Source organism: Natator depressus, chromosome 5, assembly GCF_965152275.1.
Source record: "Natator depressus isolate rNatDep1 chromosome 5, rNatDep2.hap1, whole genome shotgun sequence".
In the NCBI taxonomy this organism is placed as follows: domain Eukaryota; kingdom Metazoa; phylum Chordata; order Testudines; family Cheloniidae; genus Natator; species Natator depressus.
The window spans coordinates 44,214,811-44,235,925 of NC_134238.1; the positions used below are offsets into that span (position 1 = coordinate 44,214,811).

A 21,115-nucleotide genomic window follows, 5' to 3' on the forward strand; every position below is an offset into this window, starting at 1 on the left:
CTGCAATAAAATTGCACTAGGTTCCGGCTCAAAACAATTAAAACAAAGACTTTCAGATTGTGAACAATATGGAAGATACTTATGGATCCAAGCCTTAGTAACAAAAATAATTCACAGTAACCACAACTGTAATATTTATGTTTAGGTGGATGGTTTTAATAGGTTAGATTGTTTTCCACGGGTCTCTTTTTGGGGATAAGGGTTTATACTGTTGTATAAGTTTTAAAATACCAAAAAAGAGAAAATCCTCATAATGAAAATTGGGAAACTACCGTTCCTTCAAAGTCATTGAATCTATCCCCCTGCAAGGGCAGAATAAAGTCCCTGGACAGAGCATTTCTAAGATATTGTTGAACTATTACCACTTTTGATCTTAGTGATGCTATATATGCTTCTTATGGCAAAGTATAAATTGTTATAGGAATAGCATTAAAATTAAATTCAATACAAACAGAAAGATGTTTTTAAATAAAACCAAACCTGCTAGCCTTATTCGAGTCCCATTGATTTGAAAACTTAAAGGCTTAAGAAAAATATACAATGCAAAGTAACTAGAGATGGCAAACTGAAAAATGTCAAAACCAAAAGTAGTTTTACGTATGTGCTTATTTGGAAAATGTAAAGTGAAACTGTCTGCATTCTTGAAAAAATTAAAAGAGGACTTTTAGGGAGACAGGATGTAATCAACTGTATTAGGATTCAGCCAGGATACCAGTGTTTATATCCCTCCTCTTGAAAACTCCATGATCTTTTTTATTATTTGTTTATATTTTATTGATTTTTTTCCTTCCAAAAATAAGAGAACAGACAAAAGAACAAAAAAGTGAAGGAAGGGAAGCAAGAAAAAGGACAAAAAGTGGTAAGCATAGGAAAGAAGAGCAACATCTCAGTTTCCAGCTAGCAGACATTAATCAAAGGTTTCTAAAAAGTTAGATCAAATCTTATCAAATGTGTCTGAGGTCCCTCTTCTCTTAAAAATTAGCTGTTTTTTAGATGCTAGGTCAGCCAGCTTCTTGTGCCAAGCTTCTGTTCCTGGAGGCAGTCTGCTCTTCCACGTTAAGCAGTGTAAGTCATTTGGCTGCAAGCACTGCTCTACAGAACCAAGCTTTCTGTGAGTTGGAAAGTTTCTAAGATGATGGAATATATCCCAAAACACAGTTCTGAGAAGTAATTTTTCAGGAGGGATCCGTTGTTATATTATTCCTCTTGCCTTCTTCTAACCAAAAGGATTGTATCCTGGGATTGTCCCAAAATATGAGCCAGTGTGGCTCCGGGGGACCCACATCTCCAGCAGCAGTATATTTTGGCAAGGCCCATGTTCTGTAGCCTATATGAAAGAACTATAGGATTTTTAGAAACCACAGCTAGTTGGGAACTCAGTTTTATGTCTCATCCAAAAGATTTATGTAGAAAAATGAATAATTTAAGCAAGGAATGAAACTATAGTAGAGAACAAGTACCACGGAAATATTGTGACTTGACAAACTGATGAGAGAAGACAGTTGGAAAAACATCTGTGCATGGAAGGAGAGTGCTGGTAAACTAAGAAACAATTTTTTTATAAATGAATTAATTAAATAAAAAGAACTGTTGGCTCCAGCCATGTGTTGCTTTTCTTTTTACAGCCATGTGTTGCTTTTCCTGACAATTCCTTTTGAATAACATCTGGGAAAAAAGCTGCCTAGAAAGGGGGAGAGAAAACAATGCATTTCCAGAAATACTCATATGTTGTTTTTTGTTTCTTATTCAAGGCTGGGTTAACAACTTACTTTCATCCTGGAATAAATCTGAAGAAAATCCATTACTACAGCATCAAACTCTATGAAAAATTGGAGGAGGAGACTGGGCAGGTGAATTAAACACTTTAAAAATGTTAATTCAAATCAATATTAGTCATGCTAAAAAAAAACTATGGGAAGATTTAGAATGGATACATTGTGTGTGTGCGTGTGCGCGCACATGCATATAAAGGGAGCTCTCATACCACAAGGGCTCACTTTGTCTGAATGTAGTTTGCTATTTGTATGTCTATCCTACATTCATTTTCTAGCATTTAACTCCAGAGTACTGTAGATGCTCCCCCACAATCCTTCTAACTCTTAAATAGAAAACAGATTTCAAAATTAAAACACTTATAACTGAGAAACCAAGCAGGCAAAGAGACTGCAGTATCATCTTTCTATTTGAGTTAAAACAGCATTCAGGAATGAGCAATCTGACAATTAGGCATTCCTGGTTTTAATTTAAATGATTTAATGCTGTCCGTAATTGAGAAGATTGCTGTAGTTCATCGTATCCATTTCAGAGCTGTGCTTCGCTTTGGTGACTATATCATTTTCTCCAGCCAACATTTTCCCTCCTTCATGTTTGACACTGCAACAAACACAGTGATTCTCTCTCACTTTGCTAATCTGCCAATTTGATAATTCTCACAAAAAACCCTGTGGCCTACCCTACTTTTCAGCAAGATTAAAGATGTTATCAGAATGCCAGAGTGAATTCTGCTATTACTAGATCTAATGTAGTACATGCACTCATATACTGGGAGGTATTAAAGCACAAATAGTTTAAACTAGGGCTGTCAGTTAATCATACTTAACTCACGCAATTAAATAAAAAAAATTAATTGTGATTAAAAAATTAATGGTGATGAATCACAGTTTTAATCCACTATTAAACAATAATAGAATACCAATTGACATTTATTAAATATTTTTGGATGTTTTTCTACATTTTCCCATATATTGATTTCAATTTAAACACAGAATACAAAGTGTACAGTTCTCACTTTATATTATTATTTTTATAACAAAGATTTGCACTGTAAAAATGATAAAAGAAATAGTATTTTTCAATTCACCTCATACAAGTACTGTAGTGCAATAGCTTTATAATGACAGTGAAACTTAGAAATGTAGAATTTTTTTTGTTCTATAACTGCATTCAAAAATAAAACAATTTAATACTTTAGAATCTATGAGTCCACTCAGTTCTTCTTCTTGTTCAGCCAATTGCTCAGACAAACAAGTTTTTTTATATTTATAGGAGGTAATGCTGTCTGCTTCTTGTTTACAATGTCACCTGAAAGTGAGGACAGGCCCTTTTGTAGCTGGTGTTGCAAGGTATTTATGTGCCGAATATGCTAAACATTTGTATACCCCTTCATGCTTCGATCACCATCACCAGAGGACATGCTTCCTGTTGATGACACTCCTTAAAAACATAATGTGTTAATTAAATTTGTGACTGAACTCCTTAGGGAAGAATTGTATGTCTTCTGCTCTGTTTTACCCACATTCTGCCATATAGCTCACATTATAGCAGTCTTGGACACAGCAAATGTTCTTCATTTTAAGAACACTTTCACGCAGATTTAACAAAACACAAAGAAGGTACCAATGTGAGATTTCTAAAGACAGCTACAGCACTTGACCCAAGGTTTAAGAATTTGAAGTGCCTTCCAAAATCTGAGCGGGATGAGGTGTGGAGCATGCTTTCAGAAGTCTTAAAAGAGCCACACTCCGATACGGAAACTAAAGAACCCGAACAACCGAAAAAGGAAATCAACCTTCTGCTGGTGGCATCTGAATCAGATGATGAAAATGCACATGCATTGATCCTCACTGCTTTGGATCGTTATTGAGCAAAACCCGTCATCATCCTATGGAATGGTGGTTAAAGCATGAAGGGACCTCTGAATCTTTAGCACATCTGGCACGTAAATATCTTGCGACGCCAGCTACAGCAGTGCCAGGCGAATGCCTGTTGTCACTTTCTGGTGACATTGTAAACAAGAAGCGGGCAGCATTATCTCCTGCAAATGTAAACAAACTTGTTTGTCTGAGCGTTTGGCTGAACAAGAAGTAGGACAGAGTAGACTTGTAGACTCTAAAGTTTTACATTGTTTTATTTTTGAGTGCAGTTATTTTTTTGTACATAATTCTAGATTTGTAAGTTCAACTTTCATGATAAAGAGATTGCATTACAGTACTTGTATTAGGTGAATTGAAAAAACAATTTCTTTTCTTTTTTACAGTGCAAATATTTGTAATAAAAATAATATAAAGTGAGCACTGTACACTTTGTATTCTGTGTTGCAATTGAAATCGATATATTTTAAAATGTAGAAAACATCCAAAATATTTTAAAAAAAAGAAGGGTCAATCACCTCTGCAACAGCACCCACCCACCTTGCCCTGTATTCTGTGGAAGGCACTCAATTGATACAGGAGTCATCTATATATGGAGGAGCTGGGCAGTGGGCAGGTTGAGTGTGGGGCAGGAGGGACATGCATTGTGCCTCCACTGGTCCCTCAGAGATTCTTCATGAAAGCTAATATCAATCCAAGTTGTATTAACTTTCTGCAGCCCCTTCTATGCAGTGGAGATACCCCTTAGAGTGGGAGGATTCCTCAGTCAGTCACCAGCTCAGTAATCTTTAGTGGTGCAGCTCCAATGGAGCCTTGCTGCAACAGAATGGAGAGGATATCTATTGCAGGGTCACAGAGTCGCCATGTGGATTGCCATGGCGTCCCAGTAGTCGCTCAGCCTGTTTGCAAGGGGGTTAGCTCCATTTCCTAACAGAACAATTAGAAGAAGAAATCTTTGTGATGTGGGGTGGGGATGATCGGGCCACAGTAAGTAATGTGAACAGGCACTTTCTAACTGGATTTAATTAATTATACTTCATTAAAATATCTTTATTTTTTCAGTAAAGATGTGTGGTCAGTTAACTTTTTATTGTTTATTTTGTAATATTGTCAATGTTTAAAATGCTGATTCTTATCCCTTTTGACCCAACTAGTTAGCCAAATTTAGGGCCCTGTGGGTTGGTTCTGTTAGGAGGAGAAATTGATGATGGAGTCAGGTATCTTTGTACACTGTTAGCAAATAAACAGGACTGCATCAAAGTCCTGTTTCTTTGAACACTGTAGGAATCAGCCGCAGGAGACAGTTTCTCTGCTCACAGCTCTAGCCAAGCCCCGTTCAGCCAGCACACAGTGCAAAAGCTCTGTCTGGGCTTTTCACAAGGCCATGTTCCCATTGCTTATTCAAGCAGTCTCTGGTTCTTCCTTGCTGCCTTTTCTCTCATTTTCTCTGGTCTTTCTAGTTTCTCTCTGAGACATGCAAACCTTCACAAAACAGTAGCCAGTGAAACCCCTTCGCCCACATTTGCCTTGCACATGCCTTTAATTTGGCTGGTGAGATGTGCCTGTGTTTGATGTAAATTGTTTCATAAAGGAGATTAATGGCTTCTTACAACTATCTTAAATGAAGGACAGTGGTTACATTCTCTGGTTTCAGAAAAGTTTACCCAGCTCATAATACTGACACTGAGATTATATTTGTATAAGATACTAAACATTTACTTTTAAATTTATCTGATCTATTTTTGAAAATGTATAAATAGGTGGGATAAAGCCCACAAAGTGGGCTCATTAATCCAATCTTAGAGGTTCAAAATTAATAGAGAATGATGAAATACGATACAGAGAATCTTTTTTTTTTCTTTTTTTTTTACAGCTTATTTTGAAGGTAGTGTACATTTAAGTAATATGCTCGCTCAGCTTAGTTAGGCTTTTATGTGGTTACAAATTGTTCCTTACTCCCCCCAATTTTACATTTGAGGCCTGATCCTTCAAGGGGATTTAGGGCTTATGATCACCAAAGTCAATGGCAAAACTCCCCTTGACTTCACTGGTGTAGGATCAGGCATTTAGACAGGGATGAGACAAAGTCCTAATGATAACTCATTCATTTATTTTTGCTATCCATGTTTTAGGCTGTGGGGTTTCATCAGCCAGGCAGCATCAGAATTGCTTCCACCCCTACTAGAGTGGATGAATTCAAGTACCAAATGACGCGAGCTGGTTGGCATCCAACAGAGCAGTATCTTATTGGGCCTGAGAGAATACAAGAGCTGTTTCCCATATTGAACATGGAGAAGGTAAAGAATAACATTTTGTGAAAACAACTTTCCTTGTGGTTAAATGTTGGACTTTCAAAGACATACTGTAAATCCAGGGCCTGATTCTCTTGTGCACTAAGGCCCTTAGTATAAAGGGTTTCGGCTCAAGCAGTGTAAAGGGGCTTAGTGTAAACGAGAATGAGCCACCTCCCCATGTGATTCTATTAAGGCAACTTTAACAGGATCCTCTGGGGGAGTTTCTATTGTGTGGGAGAGTAAATTCGGGAAGAAAGAGAAACGCAGAGCCTGTTCAGGACACAGAGCCGAGACTCAGATCCAAGTATTCTAGGAGAAAGCTCAGCAAAGGCAAATATGAAGGTTAAGGTTGGCATATTGTTTCTATTCTAAACCCCCTTGTTTAGTAGCTCAGAATTAGGCTTGGCAGAATTTGATTTTTACTTTTTTATAATTTTGCTGGGTAATATGAATGTTTATTTTTAAGCAATTTTTATTTTTATCAATTTAAATTTTCACAGTTGCAGGAAATTGGGATGCATCAGACAGTTGGGGGCATCTGACAGTTAGGGGTAGCTGACAACAGACATTGAGATTTAAAAAGTGACAGCTTTATAACTGAAAACACAAATTGTCAACATCACATGTCAAAATATACAAAGTAAATATCCTTAAATCAAATTTTAATCAGTTCTCAAGCAGCACTTTTCTTTCTTTGCCATCTGTATGTTTCTGTTATCATAAATGGAAATATTTTTTCATTGGTTTGTATGTGTACGGTGAAATCCGTGTTTACTAACATTTACTGATAAAAAATCTAATCCTCCCAAGCCTACTCATAATGAAGCAGTGCTGTCATGGAGTAGGATATGACATTGATACTGGAGACCAAGAGCCAGAGTGGAGGCACAGGGCTTCTGTGTGGATGATGGCTCCCTTCAGGTACCTTGGGATTTGCATAGATCCTAGGGATTCACTGGACTTGTGAGCAAGAACTGCAGCCCATTCTGTAGAAGCAAAATCATTTTTCTAGTGGAACAATTCAAGGGAACTCCATGAGGTGAAATTTGCAAAGATTTCCTCCCATTAACTCCCTCCTCGCTGGTTTTCCCATGAGAGGGGGTTATCAGGGCCATTATTTAATTTTTAAAATGTGGTAAATGTTTTAACAGCTATCATAGATTTTCATGGGATGAGAAATGATCATACTCATTTTAAAATGTGCAAATGATCTAAACCTTCTGAATGTTACTACTTATGTTGAATTGTCTGAAACCCTTTATGAGATTTTTGGAAGACATTTGACACATTCTGTTCATTTGGGTTTCTTTCTGAAATCTTCAGCCTTGGCCTCTATCTCTATGATCACAGATAGATTCTGATGCTGGAGAATCACACTTCTATAGGACAATTAAGTTAGCCCGTTGAAGTCTTGATAATATAATATACTTTTAAAATTTGTTTTCAGTTGACTCAAGAAATTCAGTTTAATATGAGATGCAATGAAAGCAGCAAATTTAATTTGAATTAATCTTGTGTGGTCCACTTAGGTTTTAGCTGGCCTGTATAACCCCGGAGATGGTCATATTGATCCCTATTCTCTCACTATGGCCTTGGCTGCAGGAGCCAGGAAATATGGTGCCCTGTTAAATTACCCAGTCCAAGTGACAAATCTGAGCCCTAGATCAGATGGGACCTGGGAAGTTGAAACTCCAAATGGAATAATTAGAACAAACAGAATTGTGAATACAGCAGGTAAGAATTAAAAAATACTTTGATATCTTTTAAAGTTTAAAAACTAACTGATATAAGATCAAGAAACTCAGACTAAGCAGTAGTACTCTACTATTTGTCTTGTAGTAACATGTGCAATATGTTTTCTAGCAACTCTCTTGTTCCTGGTGAACCCATAAAACCCATGATTTGGTATCAGGCTGTCCTGATTTTTTTTAATGGGCTCTTGCTTCTCAATAGCATTGTGGAAACTCAGTACTTAGTGGAAGAAATACCTTTCAATTATCCCTGACTAGACATTATTATTATTTATTATTTATATGGAACAAAAACTTTAATAACATTTCTTCTCTCTCTCTTTCTCCTGTGTGTCTCCAACAAAATACTACGGGTCAGACTATCCCATTAGCTTTTACAAGACAGTCTGGTGGTCTGGGTTGGGGTGGGTGGAAGGGATAAAATGCTACCTCTGCAGTATTGTCCCCTCTCCTTAAAATTATGGAACCCCACATGGGTGCTCCTTGGGAAACAAGCTGGAATGATCATATGGGGGTGTGGCAGGGAGTGAAGGGCTGGCTACTCTCCATTATATCTTTCCTCAGAGACCTATTGGGGTGCAGCAAATAAGATAATACTGATCCTTTCAGTTTTATCTTACTCTGTGTTGCCCTCAGATGTGAAATTGCACTTCCATATCTTGGAAGGGGAGGATTTTTACTGTTTATTTGACTGGTAGGTTAAATGTCCCCTTTTTAACAATATATTTTTATGCTCCAGAAATATTAAGTTAAAATGATTTGTATTTATTTTCCTCTGTATGTAACTTCTAACCTTCACTGTATTAAGTATTACTTATTCGATATTAAGCAATATGTAAAAAACTCTCCTTATTATATGTGGGTAGTAACACTGCATTTTTTAGTATGATTGCCCTATACTTGCCATTATAAGACCCTATGTTCGGTTGCTTCTAACTTTGCCAAACGTTAATCTTTGGGCTGAAATTTTCCATGCCTGGTGGCTGTTTCAGGTTGATTTTTTTTTTTTTCAAATTTCTGCCAAAACTGTTCAGCCATTTCAAAGAACGAGTCTAGGAAAAAATAAATTTTTTTGACCATGTTAAATTCTTGAGACCTTTTCTTTGAACAGTTCTAGTGCCCCCATGCTTTGGAGAAGAAACTTTAAATTTGGCAGGGAGTGGCCTCTGTGTCAGGGATGTGCCTTTTGCCTTTGAAAATCCACCCAAATTTGGCCAAGTTATAAGCCTTTGAAAAATGTTCGGTAGAGACATAGCAGAGTTTAACAGGTAAAATCTCCAAAGATTTCATCCTCAGAGTATGCCTGAACCTCTCACAGATCCTAGTGTTGACCAGACTGCATATGCATCAGCCTAAGGCTATGGGGACTCAGAAGGACTGCTTCCGGCTGCTCCAGGCTAGGGTGACCATATGGCCCGTTTTGGCCGGGACAGTCCCCTTTTTAAGCCCTGTCCCGACCGTCCCAACTCTTTTGGCAGAAGTGGGCATTCGTCCTGTTTGCTCTTGCCCACGTGATCAGTTGACAAGAGCAAACAGACAAATACCCACTTTTGCCAAAAAAGTGGGGTGTGGTTTGGAGGGGGTAAGCAGGGATGCCAGCCCCTTGCAGGGAGGGGAGGCAGGGCTCCAGCACGGGGCAGGTAGGGTTTCAGCAACTAGCAATCCCAGCCCATCGGGGGATGGGCCTCAAGCAAGTGGCTCAGTCCGGCAGTGTGCAGGGGGTGAGGGCTTATGCCAGCCACGTGGGGGTGGGGTGGGGGGGGGCAGGGCTTGGGCAAGCCCTGTGCTGTGACATATGGTCATCCTAGGCCAGGCATCAGCACTGGGAGAAGGGAGTGAGTCCCCACAACCCCCCAGGCCACGTGAAGGAGGAAGCTCTCTGATTCACATACAGAAGGGGACAAAAGCTGAACCAAGAGGGAGGGAGAGAAGTAAATGGGAATAAGGACTCTGGTGAGATTGGGACTGCAGTGAGGGAGAAACTGAGCAGGAGCTGGACAGGAGAGACTGGTACTGGTTGGGCAAGGAGATGGAGACTGGGAGCTGAAGGTGAGGAAGAAGGGAGGCTGGAACTGAGAGTCAGAGGGTGGGAAGGGGAGGCTGGGGCTTTTTGGGCAAAGAGACTGGGCCTGGGTGCTATATAGTCAGCTGACTGGGTGTGTGAGCCAATGAGTTGGCTGTGGGGAGCACCGATATTGCAGGAGCAAGTGGCACGGGGCGGGCGGGAGGGGGAGAAGACTGGGACTGTCTGGACAGGAAAACGGACTAGGAACCAATGGGGGGCAAAGGGGATGGGGGAAGGAGAGACAGATCTGACATGGAGATGGAGTGTGGATGAAGAACTGGGACTGGCTTGGCAAAGGCACTGGGACAAGGAGGAGGTGGAGTGGGAGACTGAGATTGTATGAGAAACTTGGGATGGAAGACTGGAAGTCAGTGGAGGTGGGGGGAGAAGCAGATAGGATGAGGAGCCAGGAACAGGGGAGTTGGCATTGACTAGGTAAGGAGACTGTGAACAAGGTGTTGGAGCAGGAGGGAGGAAGAGGGACAGGGTGTGGAGAGAGACTAGGAGTGGCAGGGAGATTGAGGCTCAGACAATGAGCCCAGAGGGGAAAAGTAGGACTGGCTGTGCAAGGAGACTGCGACTGAGATGAGAAGCCTGAGGAGTGAAGATTGGGATTGAATGAGCAAGGAGAAAGGAACTGGGAGAAGGAGCCAAGGATGAGAAAGAGACAAGGAACAAGTTAGAGGGGATGGGGCAGGAGGGGTTAAGCTTGGTGAAAATAGGCAGCAGTGTCTGTGTCCGCTACAGAGCTTGGAATGGAATTCAAGATTCCTGAGTCCGCTGTCAGCAAATTCCTCTGCTGTCAGCAAATATCTGTGAAGACCAGTGGTAAAGTGTATGTTTCATCCCCCTCTAGTGCTTGTCCGCACAGAGGATGACAAATGATATTACTATCAATTACTCCCTTAGCTTAAGCAGCAGAGGTTTGTGTGGTGGATCTAAAAGGTTCCAACCCCGCTGATGGCTGAGGTGGATGTCATATGATGCCACATGATGGAATTTCTGTTTTTTCTATTTTTAAAAAATCCTATGCAAGTATATACAAGAAAACTGCATTAAAAGAACATTATTAAGGTTGCAAAGTCAAGCACTCAAAAGTTTGGATATGCCAGAATTAAGGTGGTTCTTCCAACTGCTGTTAGGCCCCCTTGTGCACATGCATTGTAATAATCTTTAATTCCATTATTGCCTGCTATACTGCAGAGGACCGTGGACCTGCTCTGGGGGTGAATCAGAGTTGTATAGTAAATGGGACTGTTTTTGGTAGGACTCATTTGTTGCAGAAGTTGGAAACTGAAATGAATGAAGCAGGGGATTGCAGGAAAAGAAAGGATAGTCCCATAAATAAGAACACTTAGTGCTGTCCTGGGAACTGGATTCTATCCCTGCCTCTGCCATAGAATTCCTGTGTGATGCTGAGCAAGTCACTTGAGCCAAACTTCTTAGACCTGGTCACTATTTGTATGTTCCTCATTTTCTGGTAGCCCAGCTTGAGACCCTGGGGCTTTGTTTGCAGAAGTGCTGAGCTCCCACATCTGCACTGAAGTAAATGGGAGCTGTGCTTGAATATATGAAGTTCTATACAATGCCAAGTATTCTGCAAAATCAGGTCCTAGATAGCTCAGATTGGACACAAAATTGTTAATTTTTTTGCCTTAGTCAGACTGTGCATCAGATCTCCATCTATAAAATGGGGATAATACCACACCTCCTCTTCACAGTGATGTTGGGAAGATAGGTTAATTAATGTGTGTGAAGCACTCAGATACCGTAACGATGACCACGACAGAAAAAACGATGAGGTAATTAATTCTGTATTTAGAGCAGGGTTTGAATTCATGTAGTAAAGAAAGCCAATGGCCACACTTTGAACAATGAGAAAAAATATTGGAAGCTACTCATTAATAGAGCTCCATCCATCTTGTGTGTAGTATCTCACTGATGAGCACACCAGTGCCAAGGCAAACCCTATATTATGAACAGGACTATGCACAGCAAGGAGGTAACAAATTTCCTACTGATCTGCATAGCTGCAGCCTATGACTCTCCTGTCCTGGGAGGCTTTGTTTCTGCCCCAGCAGGCGGTGTGACATGGGAAACCAAAGACTGCATCTACAGCGTACAGGAATTGTGGTGTCTCTACACTTCCTGGAGGACTTAGTCTATTCACACTGTGTGCTGAATAAGATGGGACCAGTAAAAAAAAAGTTTCTGATCATTTAATTAGAGACTGTATCATATTTAAGGTTCCACAGACAACCTTGATACTGGTATTTTCTGTCTTTTGAGCACTTGACTTTGTAACCGTAATAACGTTCTTTTAACATAGTTTTCAGTGTAATTGTGTATGGAGTGATGGGACTGCCTACAACGGCATGTGGCCCATCAGCAATTGCTAGTAGCAAAAATCCCCAATGGCCGGAGAGGGAAACACTAAGTCGGGAGAGCTCTGAGTGTCAGAGAATTTTTTCCCAGGTATCTGCCTGGTGGGTCTAACTCAGTGGTTCTCAGCTATTCCAGACTACTGTACAGGAGTTGGATTTGCCTTGCGTACCCCCAAGTTTCACCTCACTTAAAAACTACTTGCTTACAAAATCAGACACAAAAATACAAAAGTGTCACAGCACACTATTACTGAAAAATTGCTTACTTCGTCATTTTGTCTGTATGAAATTTTAGTTTGCACTAACTTCACTAATGTTTTTTATGTAGCCTGTTGTAAAACTAGGCAAATATCTAGATAAGTTGATGTACCCCCTGGAAGACCTCTATGTACCCCCAGGGGTACACGTACCCCTGGTTGAGAACCAGTGGTCTAACTGATCACCATATTTGGGGTCGGGAAGAAATTTTCACCCAAGTCAGATTGGCAGAGACCTTGAGGGTTTTTTTCCTTGCTATGCAGCATGGGGCATAGATCACTTGCAGGTTTAAACTAGTATAAATGGTGAATTCTCTGTAACTTGAAGTCTTTAAACCATGATTTGAGGACTTCAGTAACTCAGCCAGAGGTTAGGGGTCTATTTCAGGAGTGGGTGGGTGAGGTTCTGTGGCATGCAGTGTGCAGGAGGTCAGACTAGATGATCACAATGGTCCCTTCTGACCTTAAAGTCGTCTATGAATAAGTAAACACACATAACTTTATAACCTTGTGCATGTTTTATCTTATGTCAAGTATCAAGAACACTGGGAGTGAAGGGATTTTCAGGCCTCTGACAAGTTCTGTCCCTCCCTGTCATCCTGTTCTTCCTCCCTTTATCTCTCACTGTCTTCCTTAGAGGATACCATGTTTTCTTCCCTCCCATTCTGTGCTTTTCCAGCTCATCCAGTTCTGCTTCAAAATGGTTTTACTCTTTCTTAATCAAACACATGCAGCCTGGCACTAGAACTGGATGAAACATGGGATTTCCAGTTTATGAGAAATACTGCTATTTCAAAATTTGAATATGGTCTGAATTGGGCTAAAACCAAATTTATCAAAATTTCCTGCTAACTGGAACTTCCCCAAAAAATTCATTTCAGAAACACTGACATAGTATTGTATTTCCGAAACTAAACATCCTCCCCTGACCCCAACAGCTGCTGAGCGAGACTGTCATTCTTGGGAAATTGTCATTATTGCCCAGGCAAGTGGCAGGAAACCCTTCTGCTGGAATCCTGCCTTTGATTTGCCAAAAGTTTGCTGGACCCGAGATGTTTCCATGAAACCTGTCGGGTGTTCTACAAATCGTTATTTTCCAGTAGAACTCTGTTTTATCGGAAAACTTCTGACCAGCTCTTCCTGGCACCTTTGGATCTCTGATATGCTCCAGAATCTTTTCCCCTGGCTGTCAGGTTCCAGACTTCCCTTGTCATCATTCTCAGAAGTTTTGAAGGCAGTGGGAGCTGCTGGGTTTTGGCAATCGGACCACTTACATGTCAAACTTCAGGCACCCATTTTCTGAAAACTTGGCATTAGAGCATATTGCTGAAGTTTGCACATTTAATAACTTTCCTTATATTTTATAGTGTGATTGGCATCCTTTTGGTTGTGTTGTCAATTGTCATTATATACAGCTTTCCTCACAACTGCTTTCCAGAGGTTATCATTATTTGTAAAGCCAATCTGCAGCCTTGTGAAATCTCTTAGGCTTTTTCATTTGCTTTGATAACTTATTAATCCAAAGATATGCTTGGCTAAGCCTAATTCTAATGTACAGCTAAGTGTTCAGCCAAACGCTGAACATTTAAAGTTGATATTGCTTAACATTCTACGTCAGGGTATGCAACCACTACTATGACCACTGTATGCTATTAACTTTCTTTCAGCCACCATTCACTCTTCATTTCAACCCCAGCCCTTCAAATCATTACTGTTAATTTTGATGCCGGCCATGGCTAGACTCATGTTGCTAACTCGAAGCACAGCAGGGTTAATCAGAGAGCTATCTGCTCTTTTTTTGGGCACAGTCAACATTTGCTGTGGAACTGGAATGAACAAGTTTAAACCAACTTGAAGCTGTTCCACTTGTGAGTTTTCTATTTTTAAATAAGCAGGCCCCTAATGAATAATCCCTGACATAAACTAACTGGTGTTGAACTTGCTGAGGAGGCTAGCAGTGTATTTATAATAGAGTTATTAATAAAACCTGAAGAAATGGTGATTTTATTTTAGATATGCATACTGCATATACAGATATTTGACCTCACAGCAGTTGTTCCATTTTACAACAGTTTGGGAATGTACTTAGAAATGGAACATTTAGTTTTTTTTAATTGAGTTATTTTTTCTTTTGCAATATCTTACCAGACTACCTGCTATGTAAATTTGCCAAACAATACTAACACTAAATATTTCTCTCTGAGATGTTTTTAATCACTTTGATGTAGAAAAATTCTAAAGGTATAAATTATGCTTTTGCTTTAGCTATCTCTCCCATGAGAGGGGGAGTTTGACATCTGCTTCCAGTTAGAATTTTTTTTCTGAGAGCACATTCTTTCTTTAAGACTTTTTTTTTTTTTTTTTGCACACGGTTCAGAATTTTTAGGCACAGAACCAGTGATGGATCCCAGCTGTTGCCCTGGGCTAATTAAGTAAGCAACAATTCAATACTGCAGTACTGAATCCTGTAGTCAACATAAAAAATAGTTAAGTACAATACCTGTATAAGTGGATTTAAAAAGTGGTGTTGAATAACACTGGAGGTTCTGCTTATGATTAACTCCATATCGGTTGTCGTCAAAAATCTAACATGAGATCATATACAGACAGCTGCACTATAGTAATATATTTCAGGAAATATCTTCAATTTTAAGAAGCTGTTTACGACATCTTATAGTGCACATTTTGAAAGGAACACAGTTAAGACTAGTAAACCTAAAATTAAATCTACCAGTTTTGTTTGTTTGCAGAGGAGGATATACATGTTGTGGCATCCATTTGCCCTTCTTGTTCTGTTTTTCTGTGAGCAAGTAAAATAATAAAAATTATTATAGTCCTGTTCTTGGAACATCAGTATGTCTTATTCCAGGGTGAGGCCAGACCAATGAGAGGCTATGTCACCACTTTCCCCATACCTTGGGTGTTTCACAATGCTATGCTATTGTAGCTCCCAACCTAGGCTGCTCACAAACAGCCGAACAGCAGGCAGATCACACCCTGAGTGTCTTTGTATAGCAGCAGCCCTGGTCCAGCAGCTCTGATCCCCAGCAGCCTTCCAGCAACACACCAGCCACACTCTGGCTTCCGCCAGCCTTGGTTACTGTGTGAAGGGTGCCCTAAAACACTCTCAGGCCTGAATTTTCACCAAAACGTGTTCTGCACTTACCAGCCCTCTCCTAGACAGTTCATATATTAAGGTTTGTTGCTCCTGTACAGAGTCAGTATTCAACAGTTTGCTACCTTACATGGAGTTACCAAACAGTTCAGTTTAAACGCAGCACTGGGTTGGTTTAGATTAAAACATAAAAAAAGTTTATTAACAAAAGAAGATAGGATTTTAAGTGAATTCAAGTATAGGAGATAAAGTTAGAAATGGTTACAAGCAAATAAAAGTGAAAACGCATCTAAAAGTCTAAAACTTAATTTAGCAAGTGTTGGTTCAAGGCTTTGTTTAAGACAGTCTTTCTGACCTACAGTCTTCCAGGAAGATGACAACTGACTTTTTCCTTCGTCAGGATCACTCCCAGAGTCCCACAGATGCTGGTGCCTTTGTCGTCTTAGGTGAAAGAGAGAGAAAGCATGGAGTTTTCTGCCCCTTCGATTTATAGTCCAGTGTACCCTTGAAATAGATTCTTCTGAAGATTATCCCTCAAAGCAAAGTTTATTCAATCAGTAAAGAAAGTGACATGGAGTCTGGTGGTAAATGAGGCTCCATGCTCTTTCTTACCACCTGTGTTTGCTAAAATGCAAATTGCTTGGTCTCCTGCCGTCTCCTCCCTCTGCTGTCTTGAGTACCCTGTTTACTACTTATATTTAAATTGAGGTAAAAACACATTTCTTTATTTAGGATAGATATGTTTAACAACCTTTTCCTAGGCTGGGTTGTGTGGTTTTGTATATGTGATAACATCATGCAGGGGGATTTCATAACTTTATATGTAATACTGCTACATACATATCACCATGTTATTACTGACCAGCACATTATTAGTTTTTAAATGATACATCATAAGGCATATTTTGTACAAAGATTACCACAGTAGTGTAGGGTGACCAGACAGCAAGTGTGAAAAATCAGGACAGTTATATCTCATATAACTGTGTATGTTTTCATTACCCATATAAATGTCTAACCCTCTTTTGATTCCTATTAAGGTCGGGGCTCAATTATATCTTGTGGCAATGAGTTGCAGAGGTCTATTATGTATTCTGTAAAGAAAATATTTCCATTCATGAATTTTAAATTTGTTGCCTTGTTCTTGTATTATAAAGAGGATATAAGTAGGCACAACTGATTTATCTCTTGTGTACCATTCCTTATTCTGAATATCTTTTTTGTTTCCTCTCTTATTTATTCTTCTCTAAACAGTGGTAGTCTTTTCAATCTTTTCTCCACAAAAGTATTCTATGCTTCTAACCACTTTTGCTACTTGTCTTTGGATGCCTTTTTTTCTCCCTTTACATTTTTAAAAAAGAGAGGGTGAGCGGAATTGAACAAATTATTCCAAGTGAGGATGTACCGCTGGTTTATATAAAGGCAGTATAATATCTTCTTTATTAATTTCCATCACATCCTTGTGCATACTAATATTACTTTCTCTTTTGACTTCCTGTGTGCACTGTTCAAAGATTTTCATTGCGCTGTCCTCACAAGTGCCCAGGCCTTTTTCTGAAGTGGTTACAGTTAATTTAGAACACTGTATGAATAGTACAGATTATTCTTTCCAATGTGCATTATCTTGCATTTGTCAGCAATGAATTACATCTGTCAATCTGCTGCTCATCCACATACCATGTAGCTTCTCCAGCCCACTGGGAAGATCTGCATGGTCTTCTGTATTCTTAACAAACATAAAAAATGTTGAACTCCAATGATCCCTAACCATCAGAAGGCAAAGGAGTCTTGTGGCTGCTTTAAGTTGTACCAAGGGCCCTAGAAACCCCAAGAATCAAGGGAGTATAAAGATGGCATAGCCACCTTTGATGAATCCCTTGGGTTGTAGGCATATTTGCAGTATTTTGGGGTGCACATTGTTGGGATTCCCTCCAAGACCTTTTCCACTAGGCTTATCCAGAACATCTTTTCCAGTTCTGGGAGAACACTTCATCCAGCCTTCTAGGATCCAAAGCACTCAGTTCAACTCCCCATTTTGTCACTCAGGTTCCTTTATTTGGCATACAGCAATGTAATGCTGAGCTGATCAGACTCAAATGCAGGGGATGGATGAAGGGTACATCACAGCTCCAAAGTTACACAGAAACCCTCTCTCTTTACATACATTTACACATCTCATTGAATTTACTGTACATTACATCACACATTTTTGGATTGCAGGAACCAATCCCAGCACAGCATGCTCTGTCCATGCATTGTCCATGTTCGACCTATTCTTTATCTCATGTCTACTGTCACGCTGTCCGGAGTGGCTCATGACTGTGAGGGCCCATCTCAGGGTGGACTGTCAAAAACAGGTCAGACACCCCAAACTAGTGGTATGTTCTATAATTAGATTTCACCAAGCCAGTAACAAATGTGAACTCCTGGATCCCTAATATCAGCCTTACCATGGAGTCACAGACAGTCCCCTTAGACTCTTCAGTCTATCTTGCCACCCAAGCAAGCTGGATTTAGTGATAAATGGTCACCTACACCAAAAACCACAAAATATTCAGGTTGCTTCCAATCCCAAGAGACCAGTCACTTACTCCACATCAGTTGGTACCCTAGATCTTACACCACAGACAATGCCTGTAGCCAATCCCTGTAATAAAATATCTAAAGGTTTATTAACAAGGAAAAAGAAATGAGAGTTATTTATAGATTAAAGTAAGCAAACACATCCACACAGATCTAAATCCCAAGAGTGACAGAGTTGTAGTAATCTGTCAATTCAAAATGGCTTTCAGGGCATACGCAGGGTTAACCTTTATTTTGAGTCTGATCAGCTCAGCGTAACATTGCTATATGGCAAATAAAGGTTACCTGAGTGACAAAATCCATTCACTGAAATTGTTTGCATATTAGCATAGTTGTTTATTGTGTTTCTTAGGCTTCTGGGCTCGTGAAATAGGCAGAATGATTGGACTGCACCATCCCCTCATACCTGTTCACCATCAGTATGTTGTCACATCAACTATTCCTGAAGTGAAAGTCCTGAAAATGGAATTGCCTGTGCTTCGTGACTTAGAAGGATCATATTATCTAAGACAGGAAAGGGATGGGCTTTTATTTGGTCCATATGAAAGTCAGGAGAAAATGAAACTACAGGAGTCCTGGGTAACAAATGGAGTCCCACCAGGTAATTTAAAAAAATTACATATATCTTCAAAGCTTGATAAACTATAGAAAATAGTTTAATAATATAAAGCACAGCAGAATATTTCCCTTTATAACACTTTCTTGTATGATGAGAAGTGGAAGCTATTGAAAATTTAGTTGCAACATATACTTTTTTTGCGTATCTTTCAAAATATGACTACAGCCTCTGTGAGAGACTGAACAGAAATAACACTCTGAACACGAAGACAGACTATTGTATATATGAATGAAATAGATCCATAAAAACAAAGGGCTTTGACCAGCACTAGAGAAGTCTCCTGTGCCTGTCCATCTCTTTCCTGCTTCAGTGTTGAGACTTTGTGTCGTTAATGATAATAATCATACCTAGCTCTTACATAGTGCTTCTCATCAGTAGATCTCAAAATGCTTTACCATTGCAGGTAATATCATTATCCCCATTTCACAGGTGGGGAAACTGAGACTCAGATAAGTAAATGACTTGCCCAAGGTCATCCAAAAGGTCAGTGACAGAGCCAAGAATAGAGTCCAAGGCCAAGTCTACACTACAGACCTATATTGGTATGTCTGCATCACTCAGGGGTATGAAAAATCCACACCCTTGAGAGACATACTTATACCGACCTAACCCCTGGGGCAGACAGAGCTATGTCAACAGGAGAAGCTCTGACAGAGGTAGATTAACTACGCCAACAGGAGAAGTTCTCCTGTCAGCATAGTAGTGTCTTTGCTACAGCAGCACAGCTGCACTGGTGCAGCTGTGCTGCTATAGCACTGTACCTGAAGACAAGCCCCAAGTCTCCTGAGTCCTAGTGCAGTGCCTGAGCTGCTAGGCCGCACTGCTTCCCCATAGATCAAGAGAAATAAAATGAAAGCTGACTTAAATCCAGTTGCCCTCAGTTTGTGCTCTTCTTACAGGGAAATGGGGTTTTGTGAGGTAAAGATAGAAAAGGTGTGGATATACAGACTGATGAATTACATACTGCTATTGCTTATATATATATATATTGTATGCATATATTTAAAACAAATATTTACAGTTTATTACAAACATATAATATGTATCAAATATTTGTGCAGGTTTTGGAAAGGAACTTTTTGAGTCTGATTTAGACAGAATAATGGATCATATTGAGGCTGCAATGACAATGGTCCCAGTCCTGAAACAAGCAGACATCATTAACACAGTTGCTGGTCCTATCACATATTCTCCAGACATTCTTCCTATGGTGGGACCGCATCAAGGTGTCAGGAATTACTGGGTAGCAATTGGCTTTGGGTGAGTAAATTCATCACACCATTAACTTCTGTCCATCGTGTATTAAAGTAAAGCTAATTACAATTGCATTCAATTTCAGCATCACTGACCTTGTTTTTTTAAAGTATACTGCACACTACCCTGTGCCTGCAAGTGGCCTCAACCATCTGATCTTGTGCATCTCCTTATATTCGGCCATATATTTGTCACCACTCCCACCCATCCTGTGGCTCTTTCTCACCAGCTCTTTTTCTGTTCTTGCTCCTCTTCTTCTGCAGCATGGAACAGTTAACCTCAAGGCCAATGTCATGAAATCAGTAGTATTTAACATTTTGTGTGTACCAAGATAGAATCTTGTCAGCACTGTTTCTTAGAGTACATCTTTCAGTTTATTTGTGCAAATAACTTTGGGCCATATTGGGCCACACAATTAAACACCCACAGCTGACTCAGGTCAACTGATTCGGCCTCCTGGGGCTTGTGCTGTGGGGCTGTAAAATTGTCATGTAGACATTCAGGCTTGGGCTGGAGCCTGAGCTCTGGGACCCCATAAGGGGGGAGTGTCCCAGAGCTAGCTCCAGCCTGACCCCAAACATCTACACAGCAATTTTTAGCCCTGGGGCCTGAGCACCATAAGCCCAAATCAGCTGACCCAAGCCAGCTGCAGCCATGCCACAGCTCTTTTATTCCAGTGTAGATGTATCCATTGTCTTCTCCATGGGCTATTTTGCAGCTGCAAAGGATTGTGCAATTCCAGTTGTGGCAAGGATGAGTAGAACAAACGAAGCTTAACATTTGAGGTGCTAAATGGAATGTTGTATGTTTTGTGGAGAGGGGTGAAGAAGTACGAAGCAGAGGGTACTAAAAGGGTATTGGGAGTATTGGCTGTTGTGGAAGGGGTGTGCCAGATGAGAGTACTAGGGGTGCCAGAGGTTGAGAAGATGGATACTGTAGGTGAGTGTTGTTGGATGTTAGAGGTAGGTGGTAGATACTGGGGAAGGTACTGTTTGAGGAGATCAGGTGCTGCTCATTCTGTCTCATTGTAATATTCTTATATTAACATTTTCGTTAATCATGGTCTACAACGTATTCACCCTAAATTCCTTGCCACATTCCGTTACCTCAGCTGATCATTGCTCCAAGATGAATGGATAATTG

The 21,115-nt window shown here is 40.0% G+C and overlaps 1 protein-coding gene across 1 annotated transcript in view; it reads left to right on the forward strand.

Annotated features, from left to right (window-relative positions):
• DMGDH (dimethylglycine dehydrogenase) overlaps positions 1–21,115 on the forward strand; it is a 69,209-nt gene that overhangs the window by 15,526 nt on the left and 32,568 nt on the right. Inside the window, exons 3-7 of the mRNA XM_074952672.1 lie at positions 1,752–1,850; positions 5,783–5,947; positions 7,474–7,678; positions 18,452–18,700; positions 19,780–19,978. Coding sequence (XP_074808773.1) covers positions 1,752–1,850; positions 5,783–5,947; positions 7,474–7,678; positions 18,452–18,700; positions 19,780–19,978 — 917 coding nt within the window. The remainder of the gene's footprint in view (positions 1–1,751; positions 1,851–5,782; positions 5,948–7,473; positions 7,679–18,451; positions 18,701–19,779; positions 19,979–21,115) is intronic.